The sequence below is a fragment of the Sprattus sprattus genome, assembly GCF_963457725.1.
Source record: "Sprattus sprattus genome assembly, chromosome: 16".
Classification (NCBI taxonomy): Eukaryota; Metazoa; Chordata; class Actinopteri; order Clupeiformes; family Clupeidae; genus Sprattus; species Sprattus sprattus.
In genome coordinates this window covers 11,387,704-11,408,429 of record NC_137914.1, presented here as the reverse complement: position 1 = coordinate 11,408,429, position 20,726 = coordinate 11,387,704, and the positions used below count along the sequence as shown (strand labels likewise).

The 20,726-nt window shown below is 42.3% G+C and overlaps 1 protein-coding gene across 3 annotated transcripts; it reads left to right on the top strand.

Moving 5' to 3' along the window:
* The first annotated feature begins 4,542 nt into the window (after positions 1-4,542).
* Positions 4,543-20,070, top strand: tfcp2 (transcription factor CP2). 3 transcript variants are annotated; one of them, XM_080854369.1, is made up of 17 exons: positions 4,543-4,867; positions 5,653-5,851; positions 7,369-7,520; positions 9,375-9,451; positions 9,705-9,810; positions 10,639-10,745; positions 11,180-11,338; positions 11,661-11,771; positions 12,419-12,507; positions 12,825-12,876; positions 13,856-13,897; positions 14,357-14,477; positions 14,991-15,081; positions 15,256-15,362; positions 17,266-17,408; positions 17,631-17,682; positions 18,085-20,070. In XM_080854369.1, the coding sequence occupies exons 2-17, from the start codon at positions 5,730-5,732 to the stop codon at positions 18,120-18,122; spliced, it is 1,569 nt and encodes a 522-aa protein (XP_080710495.1). In that variant the 5' UTR covers positions 4,543-4,867; positions 5,653-5,729; the 3' UTR covers positions 18,123-20,070. The 3 variants fall into 3 exon arrangements, with proteins under 3 accessions (XP_080710495.1, XP_080710494.1, XP_080710496.1); XM_080854368.1 differs by having other exon boundaries at positions 12,419-12,528; XM_080854370.1 differs by lacking the exons at positions 4,543-4,867; positions 5,653-5,851 and adding an exon at positions 6,222-6,317 and having other exon boundaries at positions 12,419-12,528.
* The last annotated feature ends 656 nt before the right edge of the window (positions 20,071-20,726 follow it).

Below are 20,726 nucleotides of genomic sequence, written 5' to 3'. Positions count from 1 at the left end.
GCTATGTAGGTGCACCACTACTGGTTGTCACGAGTCAGCTTTTTCACAGGCAGTTAAAATTGTTAAGATGCAGTACATTACTTGTCTTAGTACTAGCAAAGAGCATCTATTAAAAGACTAGACTATAGCCTTCCAATAAGTCCTCTTTGAAAGGGCTGACACCACAGTAGGCAGAATGCAAATAGGACATAGATGCGCATCAGCACATGAAGACATTGTTGTATATTTACATTATATAACCTGTTTATGAATGTTCACGTATAAACAGGAATATTCACATGTCAAGATCACGAACACGGAGTTAACTATTTAATGCAGCATCTACTTAACCCTGGCTATCCATCTATAGAGTCACTGTTAGAAGCAGGTTTGTTTTCTTATATGCACCCAGCAAGTGACCTGCTCCACCACAGCTTATTACAAATCAGTAACCAGTTTACATAAATATGCACAAAATTCAAATCATCTGCATTTCCTGTGTCTCAAGAACACCACCGCCCCTGTAAATTGGCCTAATTAAACTTTTATTAAGGGTCCTCAAATATCCCCTTTACCCTCAACCAATAACCCCTAGTGTATTCTTCAACAACAACAAAAAACACTTCCTCATCTACATCTCGGTCACTTGTTCAATTTTAAAGGAGGACGTTTGGATGAGTGTTCAATTGGTGGCGCTGTGGTGGTGTAGCTCTTGGCTGTTCCTCCCCAGTATGTGGTAGAGACTATTGTTCCAACTCATTGTCTGCACTCAACTCATCAGAGTCCCAACATCCTACAGCAGAAGAGTCCCGTCCCTGTGACAACCAAGTTTGCTCTCTCTAAATACTCAGCATCTGATTTACATGTTTTTTTCGCACAAGGGAAGTAACAGGACTCCCTCCCGCCATGTCTTCCCTCCCCTGTAATTCTCAACGAACACCTGTTGGCCAACCATGAAAGATCTGACATGAGGAAGGTTTGGGTCGGGTTCATTTTGCATTCTGAGAAGACAGGTGCAAACCAGGTTTTCGCAGAAATAGCTCAGCCAAGGTCTTCCTTGTCACAGTATGGGGGTGTTGTTCTGTATCCAAACAGAAAATTGGCTACACAATGTTCAAATGTTACCCCACCAATGGCTCGATTCTGACTAGTGATCTCTTGAGCTATTGCACTGATCTTCCGGCTAAACCATTACTTTACTTGCATGGTGTTATGCAGGTCATTTAATGTGTTTCACCCAATTTTTGATTAGAAGTGGCTCAAATTGTTATGATACCAACTGAGGTCCATTGTCTACTTCTTTTGGTAAGCCATAAGCATCAAACACATGTCTCACTGCTTCAGTTGTTTTTGTAGTAGTGTGGAAGTAAATGCCTATCTCTGGCTATCTAGCAAACGCATCCATCACTACCAAAAACATCTGCTCATTGTCCTCAGCAAAATCAAGGCGCATTATCTCCAAGGGACTTTCAGCCCATTTCCATGTGTGTACTGGTGCGGTAGCAAGCATACTACACTGTGGGCAACCAGAAGAGACTTCTGAACAAGGATTTCATCTTAACCATTCCCCAGTAGTGCTCATGCAATTCTGATGTAACCTGTCTCTCAGTTTTTCAGCAACTACCATAACCTAGGCAATCATCTTCCAAGGTTTTCTAAAAAGGTTTCAGTGACTTATTGCATACAGGTTAAGGCCAGCGTGTCAATACCAGCTGTTTCAGCACTCTTCCGAAACAGGATCTTTATTAGGTATCTTTAGCTGTGAGAAGTCTGTTACCTTTAGGCATTTTTCTAGCTGTGAGAGAGATCTATTACTGAGTGCCTCTTTCTCAATTGGTGAGTCATTTTGTTTAGTTGTTTTTTCTTCGTGCAAATTTAGTTTAGTCTCTCACTTCCATCTTACATTTTGTGGCTAACTACAGAACCCACCCCATTAGGGGACTCATCACTGGCCAAAACTGATGGGTAACTCAGGGTTATAATGTAGTAACACTTTGTTTGACTGACATTTCTCACACCATTCCCAGGTTGCATGTTTGTGCAGTAACGTGTCATCATCGGCTGAATCAAGGTCGATAGGTTAGGGATAAACTTCCCTTTAGTAGTGTAACAGAGGGGAGAATGTGTTCAGGTACATTTTTTGGAACTAACGCCGTCTGAAATAGCATGTGTCCTTTCGTTCATTTGGCTGGATACCCATTGCATCTATGACATGCCCTAGATATGACACACTGCTCTGCATGAGTTCACAGTTTTACCCTAGTCTAGTCTCCTAAGTTACATAAGTTCCATAGATAACTCTCTATATACCTCTGTAACAGATTACACGCCCTGAAGGACTTGATCCATGATCTTTTGAAAGATTGCTGGTGTGCTTGCTACACCATATATCAACCAACTGTAATGATACAACCCTTTGTACATGTTAACAGTCAGGTTCTGGGTAAAGTATATTGTTCCACATTCAACTATGGATTTATGGTGTCCCTGTAGTCGCCACCTTGTCTGTCATCTTTTCTCTGTGGGAGCAGCCCATTAGCTGTAGTTACTAGGTGAAATTACTCCGGCTTACTCGGCTTCCAATTTAGCCAGCTCTCTCTTGAACGCTTCTCTTAGTGCAGTCATTTTTCTCCATGGGAGCCCCCACCTGGTATTGTTGCAGTGGGGCATGTGAGCACCTGGTCGTTCCCTTCTTTGCTATTCAGGCATTATACCGATGAGCATGCAGCTACGTCCTGCCCACAGCCCAGACAATAAAACCGGGACCAGAGCCGGGCATGTTGCAAGGGTGGAAGTGAAGAGGTTGGTGAACTGTTCTAGAAGCTCTTGTAGCTGACGTCTCTGACCCTTTTCCATCCACTCATGTCTCTGCTGGTACAGCACTTCAATGGCACTGCCTGGTCTCAGCTGGCGATGGCGGTCTCAGTGTGCTGGTTTTCGTACGTGGTGCGTGCGTCTCTCCGTGTGGCTGCTGCTGGCTGTGGAGGCGGCTGCTTGGGCACAAAGATTCTTCCCCTGGATTTGGCAGTGGTGATGTGAAGGTTCTCTGGATTGACTCCGGGTCCTGGCAGCTCTCCTATGCTGAAGCTGTCCTTGGCGGCAGTGAAAGCGAGCCGGCTTCCTTGAGGTGTTTGGCGTTGATGCTGTAGTTCTCTGTTCCCCTGCTGATTCACTGTTAACGGCCATTCTCTGCTGATGACAACCTGGTTGAGGACTGCAGCAGGCAGGCTCTATGACACAACGACCTTGTTGAACATTGTGGCACTCAGTCTCTTCTCTCGTGGGTGTGGTTCCAGTTGAGGACGCAGGACAGGAATTTGATGGGCTATGGGCAGCTACTCTTCAATGGGCAGCTGCAACGCTCTTTGGACTGATGTTTAGGTAAGGGCAGCCACTGGTTGATGGATCCAACAGTGGTGTGAAGGGCCACGGTTTCAGCACCCAGGCAGAGCTGCACCCGGGATATGTCCACCTGGTGTTACTGGCCAGCCTAGTGGTCTTGACTCATCTGTGCTGGGAAGCATGCTGGGCCTGACGAGGTAAATGGTGGACCCCATATCGACCAAGACTCGCCATGGAACGCCCTCCAGGATGCAGTCTACACAGAGTCTGTGAACCGGGCCCAGCCATCCAAGCCACAGGTGTTCTGACACAAGGGAATTTAGACGCTGGGATAGGAGCAGGATTGCAGGGGGGCTGGCGCTTACACTGGGCAATGGCATGCATATGCCCAGCTTCCTCACACCAGTAGCATCCCTCTGACTGGCTTGCAGCTCGCCAGGGACTCCACTTTGAATGCTGTGGGGGTTTAGCTGCTGCCTGCCAGGTCCCCTCCGTCTCACCCTCACTCAGCTCACCTTGTCTCGCACAGTGTTTTGGCCCGGAAGAACATATGACAGGCCCGCATCCAGAGAGCTGCGGAGCTTAGGCTGATTTGCTCCTTCAACCACCTCAGCTGCTTTCGGTAAAAGACTAGCATGAGCTCTTGCTGGGCATCAATGAAGGTAGGGTAACCCTGGCAAGTGTAAAAGCGCAGGTCATCAGTGTAAGCAACCAAACTCTCTATTTCACTTCTCCAGGGATAGGCAAGTTTTTTCTGGGCATCATCAGCAAATACCTTGAAGGCTAGACAATGATGCAAAAACACCAGGGAAATCACACTAGAGCATTTATAAAAACAATGACTCTTCGCTAACAGAAAAACACGTAGTAATTAACAGAGATGGGGAAACACGTATACCTCCCATTCAGAACAGAATTCATCAACATTCGCCCAGACATTGGAATTCCACATAATAAACACATCAAGGAAGTGCACAGTCATTCAGACATCAATTTCCCTGCACGCCAAAACATCTTACACGTCCACATCAAAAAAATGTTTTGCCAATTAAACACATTCAATATTATAACTGCTTTCAAACGTAGAGTGAGCTGAGCTTACTTTCTTTTCTTTCAACGACGCCTGGTGTTCACGATATAGACCTAACTTAGCAGATGAAGAGTCAGTTTTTACTCCACCACAGTAGGCGGCGGTCGATTACTGTGGCATCAACCCAGTTAGGTACTGTTGCGCAGCGTCGAAGAAATAGGCGACTGCGGATATTACGGAAATCTCTTTTTAACTGATCAAATAAACATACATTCTATCTTTAAGTATACCATTTTGGGATGTGTTAAATGTGCTGTTCTTGTCGTTGAAACTACGAGCAACAAATACCGTGGATAAATTGCCATTTGTTTCGGAGAAAGGGAGCAGTCGTTGCCACGAACAGTGTCTGAACTAGCCAGCTAAGTTGTTTGTTTTACCTCTAGCTAGCTAAAGACGGGTTGAAATATGGCGTGAAGCGGAGGCTGACTTTTACTAATTCAATATTGCATTAGAAGGGTGAGTACATTGATAGTTTCCATTTGTAATATGCGGTGCTGTCGCCATTTGTTTGGCAGTTACTGCCTTGTAAAAACGACAGCTATCACTATTACACCATAAGTATGTAGAGCTTGCTAGCTCTGTAGCCTAGCCAACTTTGGTTGGTTTCGGCAATTTGCATAACGTGACTAGTGTGGCTGTCTGAGAACAGCTAGCTAACGTTATTGGTAGCTAGCAGTTACATAAAATGTTATTTTAGTCGGAAGTTATAGGTATCATCTTTTCAGAACACAGTCAATATAAAGGTGCTCGCTTTTAAATAACCTGTAACGTTAGTTATATTTATAGCAACTGTAGCTTGCTAATGTAACTGAAACCATCACCGACGCTGCCTCAGTAGAGCAAGTCTTTAGTGCTCTCAGGTTGTCGTAGCTGAGCATGAAGTTACAGCGTGCTGGCCATACCTACTTTGCTTGAAATCAAATTTGACTGTGTTTGTAGATCATATTATACCCGTGTAACAATTGTGTTCGGCTGTAAAGTATCACTACTCTTGAGTCAGCTAGCTGCAGTTACATCTAGGGTTGCTCTCCTGGAATCAGTCATTGTTGTCTTCAGGGGGAAACTTTATTGTAGTCAACATGACAGCATGGTATTGGTGTCCACCGTGTCATTAACTGGCTAACTTCCTGCTCAGCATCTTTCACTGGGGTTGTGAATCGATGTGACTTTACTACACGTCGTTGCACACATCTGGCTAGCTGTCCAAACATTTTCCTGTTGATTTCATTCGGGCTCTGCAGGTCAACACAGGTAATCAAGGCAGATCAACAGAGGGTCAGGGGTTCCGTTCGGCCGGAACCTCCAAGCACGCGTCGTCATGGCTTGGGCCCTGAAACTGCCGCTGGCGGATGAGGTGATCGAGTCAGGTCTGGTGCAGGACTTCGACGCGAGTCTCTCTGGCATTGGTCAGGAACTGGGAGCCGGGGCTTACAGCATGAGGTAGGTGGCAAATTACACTATTCTTTTCTCCTGCTGGTTTTCAGTGGTTCGATTTTCACTGTTTTGACAACTCCTTTCAGAGCTTAGTGAAGACTTTGACATTCTTAGTGTAACTGGTTATGGAGGGGATGAAGCACATTGGTTGCATCCTTCTAAATGCTGGCAGTTGTCATATCTGTCGAAACAGTGATTTATCTGCATTCCATAATAATCCACCCATGTGAGTGTTATCTGTTCGAGATCTATTTCAAACTCTTGCTGGGTCGGGTGCCCACTCCTCCACCACTGGTAGGCTAGGGCCGTGCGTGTCATCTCATCTGAGGTGAGACTAGCTCTAAATGTCAGCAGTGTGTGTTTTCAACGCGGCAGGGAGCCTCCAGAATGAGTCGTGCCTCTGCAAGAACACTGTGTCCTTCTGCAAAAACAAAACCTCAGATTGTAAAATAAAATGCAATATGGAGCTACTGTAAGTGAATAACACACATTTGTAAGTGACTGTCTCTTTCTTTGAGTGCCCTTTTCACGATGTTGTAATTGATACTTACGAGGATTTGAGCAGCTTATCGCTTGTGGCCCCTGTCAGCTTGTTTCGAGTAACACTCTCGGGTTATTAATTTATGATTTGCCACTCACTAACATTTAGGCGGCAAGTGCAGCTAGATAGAAAGGTCAAGCCAAGTGACTGAAGTTCTGTTTGGCAGTGCATTGCAGTTTGATACAGTAACTTGAACGTTGAAGTTTCACTTTTATAAAATCTTAAGTAGTTTAACTTGATTACACATATTCGTTGCTTTGGTGCTGTGAATGTTTTTAAAACACAGAAGATCCAGTGCTGTATGATAACAGTAGGTTATTAGACAATAAAACTAAGTTGACAGTTTGTTTTGATATATTGCAGTCAGTTGATGTCTAGCCAGCTGTTCTTACATCCCTGTGGATTTTTATGTGCTTTGAAGTGGCCCAAATTAGTACTGTAAATAGCATTCTTGTGTTGACCGGAAAGTGGAATCATTCTGTGATCTGCTTTCACTGGTTTCTAGGTAACTACATGGCACTGTTAGCATTTATGGCAGAAAATGTGAAAACATTTCCAACGCTCTTGGACAAGAGTCATAAATGGTTTTGCAAACATTTGCTGTTATTTGAGTGGCCAAGAAGTGCCCCTTATTGGTAAGGAGAACGGTTCTGACATTTCTTTATCATTTAAAAGAAAAATATTCCTGGCTGCTGTTAAACTATAAAAGTGTTGAATGATCGACCCATTTCCTTCTGGCTTTGTGTTTTAGAGACCAAATCCAATTTGGTGTTTTTGTTTAGTTTTGTCTGTGTTTGCTGGCACATACCATAACCACATATATTGTTGTATTTATATTCCTCAGAGAAGGAAGTCATTACTCAAGACGTGATGAAAATCAGTTGTAGCATGATTGACAAAAACACACGTTTCCCTCCATTGTTCTTGTCAACACCCTAATTTCTCTCTCTCTGTGTCTCTCTTTCTTTGTCTTTTTCTTCAGTGATGTGCTTGCCCTTCCCATCTTCAAACAGGAGGAATCCAACCTTCCACCAGACAATGACAATAAGATCCTGCCCTTCCAGTATGTTTTATGCGCCGCCACCTCGCCTGCTGTCAAACTCCACGACGAGACGCTCACCTACCTCAACCAAGGTCTGCATTTCACCCCCTGGGATCACCCATATTTACACACTCCTTACACTTACAACTCCTCTCAACCACTAGCTAACTAAGGGCTCTGAGCAGTCACCTTAGAGGACCTCGGCTGCTACTCTCAAAGCAGGGTTTCTCCATTCCATTTGTAGTCACTCTTCCTTGAAACCTTTGTCAGTTTCACCCACTTAAGCCTATCCTATTTCATACTGCGAGTTGCTACTGCAAATCATTAATTTCATGGGTCACCTGAGGAACAAGATCTCTCAAGCAACCTTAAGTCAGTGGCAGCACACCTTATTGAACATAAATCTGTCATCCGTTATCATGTGTAGGAAAAATAAGGAGGTGAACCTGTTAGTTAAACTTGACTTAAGAGAGGTATTGTCAATGAGAAGGCCCACATGGCTTTACTTGGATGATGTAATTGATGAGAGGAAGATTAACACAGAGACAAAAATGACAACTAAAGTGGTTCATAGACCGCAAACCATGTACGCCATCCATGTTTAAGTAAGGTGTATGTATGCCTTACATAGAATTAGTGCGGGTCATGTTTAGGAGACTGCAGCGGCTGTCCTAGTCAGATGTGGGTGTGGTATGAGGCGTGACTAAGAAAAACAGCTGCATGTTCCCATTATATATCACACATGTACTAACCATGTCATAAGAGCATTCAGACTTTAAGCCATATTAGATAGCCGAGTTGTCGTTTTCCTAGTCCTACATTGTAGTGCAAAGTTTGCTGTAAGGTGATATGGACTCTTGTCAGTAAATATGGCAGTTTCTTCCCCTTTGGAATACCATTCAGAATGAATTTGGAGTTGCTTTTTTGTTAGATGTTGGTGTTTTTAAATGCATTGTGTTTCTAAACTGAACTAAAATATACCAGAAATGAAGATAATGGTAACCCTGAACGGAAGACTTGACTTCTAATGTTTAAATGGAGTAGAATCTTGAAGACATTGATTAAAATAAAACAAAACTACATGTAGAATAACTGTGAAAGTTATTACTAAGATTGAGCTCTGAGTCTTCTTGAGCCAAATGTAACCCCCGGCCTGTACCATTTACCACATGGCATACTCTTTGAAATGACGAGTCATTAAAGCAGCACAACGGATCAATAGCTATTCGCGAACGGCATGCTAGCAGCTAAAACTAACGAAATCTCTTGAAATATGCTGACTTTGACATCATGACAAAGTAGTTACTCAACGACTGTCCTTACACAGTCAAACATCAAGCAAGTGCAATACAAGACAAAGCAAGACGGCAAATAAGCTACTTACTAGATCTGCAGAAAGTCAACAAGTCAGGGCGGCGGGCATCGGCAGGCAAAACTACAGTCTAAACTATATGCCTAAGGACCCTTGTATCGCAATGGCACGGAGGCGATTCTCCATATTAAAAGTCATTGTAGCGACCCAATTTTTTTTAAAGCTGTTATTTTAAGGTTAAACTGCTTATCCTAACCCTAATTCTGAAGTATAATTGTTGCATAATGGGGCTTTAATGTGTGTTATATACACTGCTGAAAGATGGCCAGACAGTAATCACATCTGATGAAAGGGCTTACTTCTGCTGAAAGGGGAACTTCAGGAATTCACCTGCTTGCATTTCTCAGAGGGTGGCAGAGACTAGCTTTTCACACAGTTAGTAATCATGTGTTAATAAGTACAGGTCAATCTTGCACACAAACTCTACCCTGTCATGGCTTTGTATTTCTTGTCATCTCAAGCCTTGTTGATACATTAATGCACCTTAGATTTGAACTACCACTGCTTACCATGTGGCAGATGTTGAATCTTGCTTGTACTCTGTATTAAAACCCTTTTTATCCTGCAATTTTAGGACAGTCTTACGAAATTCGAATGCTGGACAATCGGAAAATGGGGGAGCTCCCTGAAATTACGGGGAAAATGGTGAAGGTATGACAAGTGGTCATTGCCAGTTCACAGTTACCAGACTACCCTCCTCTTTCTCAGTAAGGTTAACTGGCTTGTGCAGCCTTTTCCCATCATGTCCATCAGCTACTATAACATGGCAGAAAGCACCCCATTTTTGAAAGCTCATTCTCCATCTAGCATGCTTGTTTTAGTGCTGAGGGTCTCTTGAGGGGGTAACAGGGGGCAATAGCTCTGTCTGAGGGCTGACTGTGTGCTGCAATGCTTGTGCCCCCAGAGCATCATCCGGGTGGTCTTCCATGACCGGCGTCTGCAGTACACAGAGCACCAGCAGCTGGAAGGCTGGCGCTGGAACCGTCCCGGCGACCGCATCCTCGACCTGGGTGAGGCTGCTGGCACAAGGGCTAGGGTTTAAGGAGAAGGGTAAGGGTGGGGTGGGGATGAGGGGGTCATCAGAACAGATCATTTAGAGCAGGGGGCATTGCCTGTTTCTGTAGTTACCAGCCTGACGTGTAGTTTAATACAACAGCTGGGGTCCAGTCGAGCAATTTATCAATTTCTGATTGGATGAGGCATTTCATCCTGCTTGGATTCTTCATGGCTTGTAATCACTAGTCTCACAGTTTTTTTTTTTTTTTTTTTAACTGCAATTTTATAACCGCAATTTTTTTAACTGCGATTTTATAACGTTACATTTTACAGTTTTCAAATGGAAAACTGGGTCAAATGGAGGAGGGGGAATGTACAAAATACCATCTAACGCGAAGACCGGTGTTCGTAGGGGTTGTTAAAGATATCCCTACAGTTGTGCGCATAGCATTTAGAAACCCCACTCTCACTTGTCTCACATTGCTTAAACATTCCATTTAGAAACCCCAGGTCATCAAGCCCCTCAACCATTTTTAATGAAGACAATTTGTCATTATCTGCTGAAAAAATATATTTTAGACAAAGACATGTCTGTTTAAAAAAAATATTGTCAAATATACTGGCTAACAATACTATAAACTAAACTATACACTGTTACTAAACTATACTGTTCAGTGAATAAGGGGTATATTACATGTTGACATGCATCATGCACTATCCATTTACCATATACATTTTTAGATGCAGCATAGTTTGCATACAATAGATGATGGTTACAAATTATTTTAAAAGTTTCAGTATCGATAAACACATATTAACCAGTGTATCAACCCCCTTCACAGACATCCCAATGTCAGTGGGCATAGTGGATCCCCGGGCAAACCCCACACAGCTCAACACTGTTGAGTTTCTGTGGGACCCGTCGAAAAGGACTTCAGTCTTCATTCAGGTATGCTGCCACATTTGTGAATGAAATCATAGAGTAACTAGTGTCTAGCGTGTGGCCTTGCCTCTAGTCCAGGTATGAATGTGCCTCTTCCTTTACAGTGATGTAGTTAAGGGTAAATATTGATACTTTAAGGAGGCTAACACATTAGACTCCCAAATGAGGAGATATGTTCTTAGCTGTCAAATAGCAAGATTGATCTGTGTAGTTTGTAGAACAAGCGGTCAGTCAATCTGTCATTAATCATCTTGCCAGTGATTAGGCTCATTATGTATGTGCAGGGAACAAAATTAGCATGACCTCAGCTTACCTTGCTGCATCCACTACTGCAAAGGGTGTGAGATAATTCAGTGTGAGGTGGCTCACAACGGATTTTTGGCTGGTAGACCAAAAAGTTAATTTTGTTCCGTGTGTGTGTTTGTGTGTGTGTGCCGCAGGTTCACTGCATCAGCACAGAATTCACCATGCGCAAGCATGGGGGCGAAAAGGGCGTGCCCTTCCGCATCCAGATCGACACATTCAAAGAGAGTTCAAACGAGAGCGGAGACTACACTGAGCACCTGCACTCGGCCAGCTGCCAGGTTAAAGTTTTTAAGGTGAGCGCTGCCACAACCAACCAATATTGAATTTAGTTTGATGGTCAGCTGAAGCCTTGAGCACTTGCAAGGCCCTTACATTCAGCAGACCTTATATTCAAGAACTGGTCCAAACAAGTGCCAGTAGTATAAACATTTATATATACACACACACACACACACACACACACACACATATATATTTAAAAACAGAAATCATAATGTATAGGCAAATTTTGGACTCACAAAATGCATGTAATCCATGATGAGTGAAAAGCCTTGTTGGATGTTCAAAGCTAATTGGCATGTGTGACCTGACCTCAGTCATTGTTTTGTTCTCCAGCCCAAAGGGGCAGACAGGAAGCAGAAGACCGACCGGGAGAAGATGGAGAAGAGAGCTCCACAGGAGAAAGAGAAGTACCAGCCCTCTTACGAAACCACCATTCTCACAGAGGTACGCATCTTTCGGAGGACAGTGACACAGGAAGGAGTTCTCTGTTGCAAACTGTCTGTTATGGCAAACCATGCTTGGTCCTGAAGAAACCATGCTATTCTCCTGAATGGTCAGTTATTGAAATTATTAATTAAAGTGTGTTCATTTTATAGTCATAATTAAAGTACGACTCTGGCAAGTTTTATAAAATGACATAGTGGAACACTTGTGTGGCTGACCAAATACCTTGAAATTATCTTTGTGTGGATTTGCACAGTTACCAAGTCATGGATTCCTCATAAGAGAGCGAGAAAGCGACTGAGATGTTGAAAAATTCTATAGACCTCTGAAAGGTTATGAATATATCCTTACATGTCATTTTATGATGAGTTGGTCAACTGTAGTATCTGTACTGTCGAAATGCAGCGGCCCTGAGGCACTACTGGGAGCGGCAATGTAGCCTGTAGGTTTGTCAACAGACGGGACAAAATGGACATAAGAGTAGATACCTTTACAGTAGACATTCACACCACAATCTTATTTAATCAAAAGTTCATCAGAGTTCCCAGAAACTATTATTGTATGTCGGTGTTGAGTTTTTCCTCAATCCAATTTTCAAATTATATGTGTATTTCACAATCATTTCCTTTTTGCCTTTTGTATTCAAGTGTTCTCCGTGGCCGGAGGCTACTTATGTAAACAACTCTCCCTCACCGGGATTCAACAGCTCCCACAACAGCTTCACAGTAGCCGAAGGGTATGAGATAGAAGATGCTATGTAAGATGTCGTAATTGACAAATTCACCACTTTTTATTCTCCATTTCATTATCTATGCAAGAACTATAAACAGTACAAATGTATGGAATAAGCAACAATAATTGTGATGTGCATAACAGAAGCTATAGTCACACAGTACCAAAGGAACCTATAGAGTAGACACAATAAAGGTTCCTGGAACATCATTACTAGTTCCAGTGGTGAAACATAACAAATATTTCTTTCTTTATGTGATGGATGACATTTATTTTTTGTAATGCCGCACTGAATCCAAATCTGCCCTTTGTCACCCTTAGAAATGGATCACCTAATCATGTGCCAGAGCCACCAGCAGCACAGATTGCAGATGTGAGTATGCTTTCTACCCCCCCCCCCCCCCCCATGCTTGTGTATTTAGTGTATGGAGCAAGTACTAAACCGATGGTCTGTAGTACGTTTATCCTGGTGAGGGAGACTTCAGTAACCCTAAGCACAGTTATCCCTCTCTAGCTTGTGGGACAGTTTTGGAGTCCTGGTGTTTTGTATTGTGCATATGCTTTTACAAACCATCGTCCCCTGCTCTCCTACCTACTAGGTGCTTCCCTACTGTATACTGGTCACCCTTATTGCACCAGGTCTATCACCATGGCCATTTTACCTCCACCCTCCTACCCTTATCCCAGTCCCCCCCCAAAAAGCATCCCACCCTGTTGTTGTGTGGCTTCGTGATTAACATATGGCTGATCATCAAACAGGACCACCACACACTAATATGGAGCTCAGTAATCTCATTATTAAATGGAGACAAAAAAAATTATTATTATAGCGACAATAGGATTCTGCAGCTTCACTGCATATACCCCTAATTACAATAGAGAAGACCAAGGAATTAAAGTGTTTTAAAGTGGTAGCTTCAAATCAAAGTGATATGCAGAGTACTTTTTTATGATTTACAGTGTTGTCAGAACAGCTGTTGACAGAAAATGGGCCTTTGTAGAAGGCTGGATGTGAAGGTTCAGTGATTTGAGCCTGTAATGAATCAATTATCATTGCATTTTTACAGTATGCAGGCATAGCTTGCTTTCTACAAATTTCACTTCAAAGGGATACCTACTAACCTCTGAAACCCTTAACACCGATATCGCTTAGATATAATGAGCGGGTTGAAGCGCTTGCCTGCTTGGTTTTGACCAATATGTAGCCTGCAACCACATGCAAACAATCAGGTTTTTTTTGTGTGCTTGCTTTTCCTGTAGTCCTTGTAATGTACATTCAGTAAGACCATGTATAAAGGCATGATATATTTGGTGTGGGTTTTTGAAAATGATTCTGTTCAATTGCCTTACAGTTGCCATACCATCTACTTAGAAGAGACAGTGAGAGCCAGCAGGTACCTATACATTTATTTGCTGATTTTGTAGTGAACTGTTAATCTCATTTCCTCCCTCAGGCTGCAGGAAAAACAGGTGAAATAAATTACGCTAAGATTTTGTAGCAAATGCTCAAAAACTGGTAGCAGAAGGAAATGCCTTTAACAAAGACCTGAGATTATGTTTAATGTTTACTGTGTGCACCTATACACCAGAGCAAATTCCAGGTAGGTGTAAACCTATTTTGCAACAAATAAGAGTCTGATTCTGATTTTGAATTCTTAACACATGAATAATCCATAGTGCACTGGGACTGTTTCTCTAGTGGGTCTTCATCTCGATATCACCTGTTGATGTGTGTCATTGTGACTGTAACATGACTTAGTGTGTTTGCCTTTAGAGGAAAGAGACTGTGAAGTTTGACTTGATGCTTAATTCCTATACGATGCGTAACCCTCCCTCTCCTTTCCCCCTTCCCGTCTGTGACTCCTGTCTGGAACCAGCAGAATCTATTGCCCGCGGCAACGCCGCAGGATGCCCAGCAGTGGCTCCATCGAAACCGCTTCTCGCCCTACATTCGTCTGTTCACAAACTTCTCAGGTACGGCAGCGATGCCAAGCGCTGACCCTCACATAATGATCCTAGATGTGCATAGATCTCAGAGGTTTTAACACATCATTATGCATGTTCTAAAACTCTGGCCTGACGGGTGGTTGCAAACAGCAAATTCAAATACATACAAAATTGGTCATAAAGAGCAGGACACCATGGCAACGTGTGAGGTGTCATTACAAAGGATTAATGTAATTATATGCTGAAGGTGAGAGATGGGGACAAGGTCTAATTTAAATGATTTCCTCCTGGTGTATTCATTATATTGAAAAGTGCAGATTTTTAGCCCTGTAAAGTCCAAATAAGGAGCATCCCTAAATGATTTATGTTTTATGTGCATTAACTGTGGATCTACTAAACTCTCTGTATAATTTACTCTTAAAAGGGTTAAGTCTATTTTGGTAGGAAGGCATACTTTGAGTAAAGTAAATGAGTAAAGTGCTTCACCTCTAACGCACAGGCCCATCTCTCATGAAGATGTTATGTGTTTGCCGTTGACAGGAGCAGACCTGCTGAAATTGACGAGGGAAGACGTAATTCAAATCTGCGGCCCTGCCGATGGCATTCGACTCTTCAATGCACTGAAAGGACGGTGGGTGTAGTTCTCAAAAGATGTTACCCCTGCATGATGTCATCAAGTCTGTGCAAGTGCAAGTGCATTCATTTACTACAGAATAGTGAAAGTGTGTATGTGTGTGTGTGTGTGTGTGTGTGTGTGTGTGTGTGTGTGTGTGTGTGTGTGTGTGTGTGTGTGTGTTTGTTATAGGGTGGTACGTCCAAGACTGACCGTGTACGTGTGCCAGGAATCCCAGCAGGCCCGGGAACAGCAGCAGAAGCACGAAAATGGAGACGGCAGCAGTAGCACCTTCTTTGGTCAGTGTGTGTTTGTGTGTGTGTGTGTGTGAGTGTGTGTCTGCATTGGTGCTGCATGGATGGTACATGTATGTGTGAGTGCACATTATTGCCTACCAGTCTGAAAGCATAACAGGAAACATGACTGACTGTATGCACACGAGCTGAGAAAAGCCAATACCCTTGCATTAAAAAGTCTGAAGGCCAGTTAGTGTGAGCTCATCAGCCAGTCTCTGAAAGCAACTCTTGAATATTGCATTAGCATTGAAACCCCCACCATGACCAGTCCTTGCGGAATACTTATTCACATCCTCATTGCCCTCACTCTCCACTCATTACTGGCCTCTGCTGAAAAGCTTTTGCTATGCTTGCTTTGTGCTGTCTGGTTATGTTTGTCATTTGCATTGTGTTTACCTTACCAGAGGCAAAGATTTGCACAGGCAGTTTTTCCAAGTCACATACGTCTTGCACACTTAGGTCTGTTGCAGTGATTTCGTTTGCCGATAATGAAATAAATTTGGTCTGGTACAATGTATCCAAATGAAACAATAAATTCAAAACAGGATGTCTGGTCATAATGCTTATGCAAAACATTAAACAGGACATTAGACGGGAGGAAATGTATTTTATCCAGTCTTGTTTCATCCTCTGTGAAGCTTCATTTCAGAGGTGTTACCTCGTCTCATAGAGCCTTCGCTTTGATAATAATTTAGTGTATTTTGTAGGCCTAAACTTGCAGCATAGGCTATAAAAGAAATATGTTATTTCACAACAACCTAGCTAACCTAACAATGCATTTTTATAGTTCTTTTCGTCTAAGAAAGTGCTTGAAAAAGTCTACATTGGCTACATTTTATTTAAGTTTGTAACAGATTGTTAGGCACATGCACAGATAGACCCCAGGTGGTGCTCAAGCACCTGCCCTTATGCCCTTTGACCTGAAAAGTGCCCTTAGGCTGTTTTTTGGGGTTGTATGCATTACTAATTTAAAATGTTTAATTTGTCTCATGACATCAATTCGATCTAAAGCGTACTGTTTCTATGCCTGACCACTGCATTTCAGTTCTAAAACTGTGAGACCGCACCTGCGCCTCCCCATTCAACCCCAAGCCACAACAATTTCAGTTAACTCATGCATATCGAGTGCCCTGCGGAGAAACATCCAGTCAGTTCCTTTGTCAGGCAACTTAAGGTATTATATAGATTCCATTGGTAAAAGTAGCTCTGGGCTGTAGGCTTAGGCTTGTGTCATTTCAAGGAAATGTTCCACTTGATCCACATTGATCTTACTAAAAGGTATGTTAGGCTATATAACTCAAAGCTCATGAGCTACTGTAGCTAACTTTACTTTTTTATAAATAACTGCCGGTGAAAGAGGTGCCGTTTTTCATCTTAAGCACCTGCCCCCCAAAATGGAAGTAAGTTTCAGATTTGTCTGATAAAAGAAATTCTTTGGAAATTCTACATCGGTCTGTTGCTGTGTAGTCTGTGTTTTTTTACTTTTAATAAACAGGTTTTACATTTAAATGGGTAATAAACAATCTTAAATAAATTGAATTAAGTAAGATTAATCGTAAATAGGAAATTAGGTTAAATAGGATGTTGTATGGATTAACCGATTGCCAGATTAAAAAACATACAAATTCACTTTAGTCTCAACTATGTCCAACACCGGGTTTGGTTTAACTTTTTCAGTTGGTCAGGGTTTTTTCAGCTCCTGAAAAAAATCTGGATGATTGAATCAGTGATCTTTTATTTTTGGTAAATCATCAGATCTGATCAGTATGGCACAGCCTTAACCTAGATTGAGCTCTATCTGTGTGTGCCTCGTATAAAAATCTACAATGTGTGTTGTCTCCTCTGAACTTATGCTGCATAAATATTCACAACATACATGGTTTGTTCCAACTGTTTGTGCCTGCAGTGTACCACGCCATTTACCTGGAAGAGCTCACTGCCAATGAGCTCACTGAGAAAATCGCCCAGCTCTTCAGCATTTCTCCAAGGCAGATCAATCAGATCTTCAAACAAGGACCCACTGGTATCCATGTGCTGGTCAGTGATGAGGTAAGACCCACATATCCACGGACACTTGGCCTATCCATGGACACTTGACCTGCTTCAGAATATTGTGTTCCCAACTAAATTGGTGGAAAACCTCTCTGAGACATTTCGACAAAGCCATCTAAATTGACATTGTGTTGATACAAAGTACATGAAGATGATCTGTTGCGCTTTTTGTTGCCCTTTTGAATGTCTCACTGACTCTGTGTGTCTTCTTCCTCACAGATGATTCAGAACTTCCAGGATGAGATGTGTTTTGTTCTGGACACAATGAAAGGTAGGCTACCTCAAGAGGGGTGACAAAATAATGGATTATATTGTATTTTATAGTGTAGATTTTGTATGGATTTCACAGATTTTTCCAGGGGGTTATAGAGATGGGCGTCCGAAAGGGTTGACAACTATGCCAAATCCATGTTGCAAATCCATCTCAATGTTAAATAAGACTCAACAGAACGTGTCCCACTGTGCCTCAGGTCACATGAAACAAGCAGAAATGTAGGTTGTACAGAAAGCAACTTTAGAATATTAGACAACGGGCACTAAGCTCTTGTAGAACTCAGTAGAAACTGGGTCCAGTTGCTAAAAAGATGTGCCTTTTCCCAGCACCCGTATGCCCATGTTAGTGAAATGTATCTGTGCAACGTATGACTTTGGCTCTGCATCTTTTTCTTGGCAGCCGAGACAAACGATGGGTACCACATCATCTTAAAGTGAAAAAGATGACAGTTGGATTGGTGGGGGGGACAGGGGACAACAGACCTGCCCTTCTCCCCTACTCTGCCCCCCACCCCCTTCATCTTCTTGGACTTTCGTCTCACCACACCCCCCACACACAAAAGCCCACCCCAGAACCCTCGCCCTCCAGTGTCCAATGGATTACGTCGAAGACTCCGTTGTTTCACCCTGAACGCGTGTGAGGAGGTGGGGCCTCAGTGAAGGACGCCGGTGGGAAAGAAGAACTGGCATTATCCAGCCCTCGCTCACCTTTCTGTCTTACTTAAACCCTGTGTCTCCCATGACTTTCCCCATCACCCCTCCTCTCCCCTCCTCCATCACTGCCCTCTCCACCCTCCACTCAGTTTATTTTATATTGTCTCTTCCTGCTCTGTTGCTTATGCTTCTTAAAGAAAGTAAGAATTGGAAAAAAAAAGGAAGGAAAAAAAGCTTTTTTTTTTTGTGTGTGTGTGTATGTGTCCCACATTAGCTGAGTGCGTGGTGTGCCAAAATGTGAGGCTACAGATGTTGCGCGAAAGTCCCCCACTGCTTGTCCTCTGATCTGGAAGGCAAACCAACCAACCAATCAACTAACCAACTAACCAAACAAACTGACAAAACTAAAAAAAATCGCACACATACACCCACACAAGCCCTTTTGTTCTGCCTTTAGTATAATTTTTCCTGGATCCTGATATGTAAATTAACATTCATTTTAATAACCCTGATGTCACCAGCCAGACATCTGACATGCAGAGCTAGACGCTTAATCTACTGAAGTAGAAGTGATGTCAGAGGGTGGCATTCATGCCGCATAACATTTCAAGCTTCAGTAGTGTTTTTGCGACTGGTCCGTCACCATAGAGTTCACTGTGATTTCGTTAAGAAATTCCATGCTGATCCAAGAGTTTTTAAATTAGGAGTATTGCACCCCCATCATGGTAGTCTTTTTTTTGTACTATGCCCGGATTTCATTATGTAGGAGTTGTGCCACGAGCAGTCTTTCTCTGAGAATGTTGAAAGGTTATCTTTTGTTTAGTGCCCGATAAGTATTTCTTAATGGCAAATGAACATCTTTCCCTCTCTTACTGTGTTGAAGTGGGAGCTTTGATCGGCAGCAAGTATAATGAGAAGGTGCCTTGGAGGAGAAGGCCTCATTTTATTTTATTTTTGCTTTTGTTTTTAACGCTGCTCATTGGCGTTTTAGTTTTTTTTTGTAGTTGTTGTTTTTGCTGAGAATCTCTTGACTGAAGTTTAATGATCATGGTTGATCTTGACTGAAGGATAGCCAGCACCTTTGCCTCAAAATCGCCTTGCATTGGCCAAGCTTTGTGTTACTCATGTCCTCTGAATCATATTGTATGTTAACATGCAGGAACAAATGCACAAAACCTGAGGACCGGACACTCTGTGTCCTCACCCCTGGACTAAAGACATATTAGTCTATATTATGACTGCATGTCATTTGTAAACCCAAGAGATGAGCTTATAAATACGTACTGACTCCCTCCTTGACACCTTTTTTTTGTGTTCTGTCGCTCTCTATCGCAGCATTAATCTCTCAGTAGCAGATAGGTTTTTAAGAGGCAGCGGAAATAGGGGATCCCCCTGAAAAAAACAAACAACTAAATGTTTCAATGTGCGTAGGCCTGTGTATAACCCCAGTTTCTTTTGTCCTTATCTTTTTTTTTTTAACAGAATTGTGTTTACTATCAGTGTAATACTTTGTTTTATCATTGGTTATTACCACTTTCAGATTCATCTAGAGGGTGGTTGTTGGTGGTGGTTGATGCGCTGGAACTGCATGAGGAAAGTTAGTGGTGGTTGTCATTTCTGATCAGATGCGCTAGATGCATCATAAGTGGATGCTGGGATATACATTGATGTTGTCCATCTTTGCCCCCTTTGCCCATGTCATCACGATGATTAAACTACTTACCCATCAAGACGCCCATGATTGTTTATTTATTTGTTTGTTTATTTGCCCCAGTTCAAACATCTTTGCCTCCTTTGTGTAGTCCAGCAGCAGTTTATGTGACTACTTCTTCTTTTTTTTTTTTTTTTTTAAACAGCCATTTGTTTAACATTAACTTTTTGGTTGAAATTTCAGTCATCGGTGGGACTGAAATGATGTTCACTTTGAGTGTAAACATTTCCTTGCATTAAAGCGCATGCTTGGATTTAAGTAGACTATTTAATCGAGATTGTGAGCTGTTCCACTGTAATGTTTAAAAAGCAGGGTAGGTATGATGGTGTTCTTGAGCTTTGTTTCTATGGTTATGCTATGTCTTAAAGAAGATCAGAAATGCCTAAATTATTATTAGTATTGTTGTTGTTGATATACTTTTCAGGGTCATGTGACAAGCCCTAAACTGAATTTGATAACATTTGACTTAAACCCAGTATCCCTTAATCATTATAAACACATTTATAAATGTTTTCATAATGCATTAAAGTGACTGACAAGTCTATATAACTATTTATAAATAAACATGACTGCACTTATAAAGAGTTATGATGTTGTCGTATTAGCCCTACACAGCTGTTGTTATGACGGCATGTATGGAGTCATATATTTGGTGAATAAACAGCATTTGACATTAG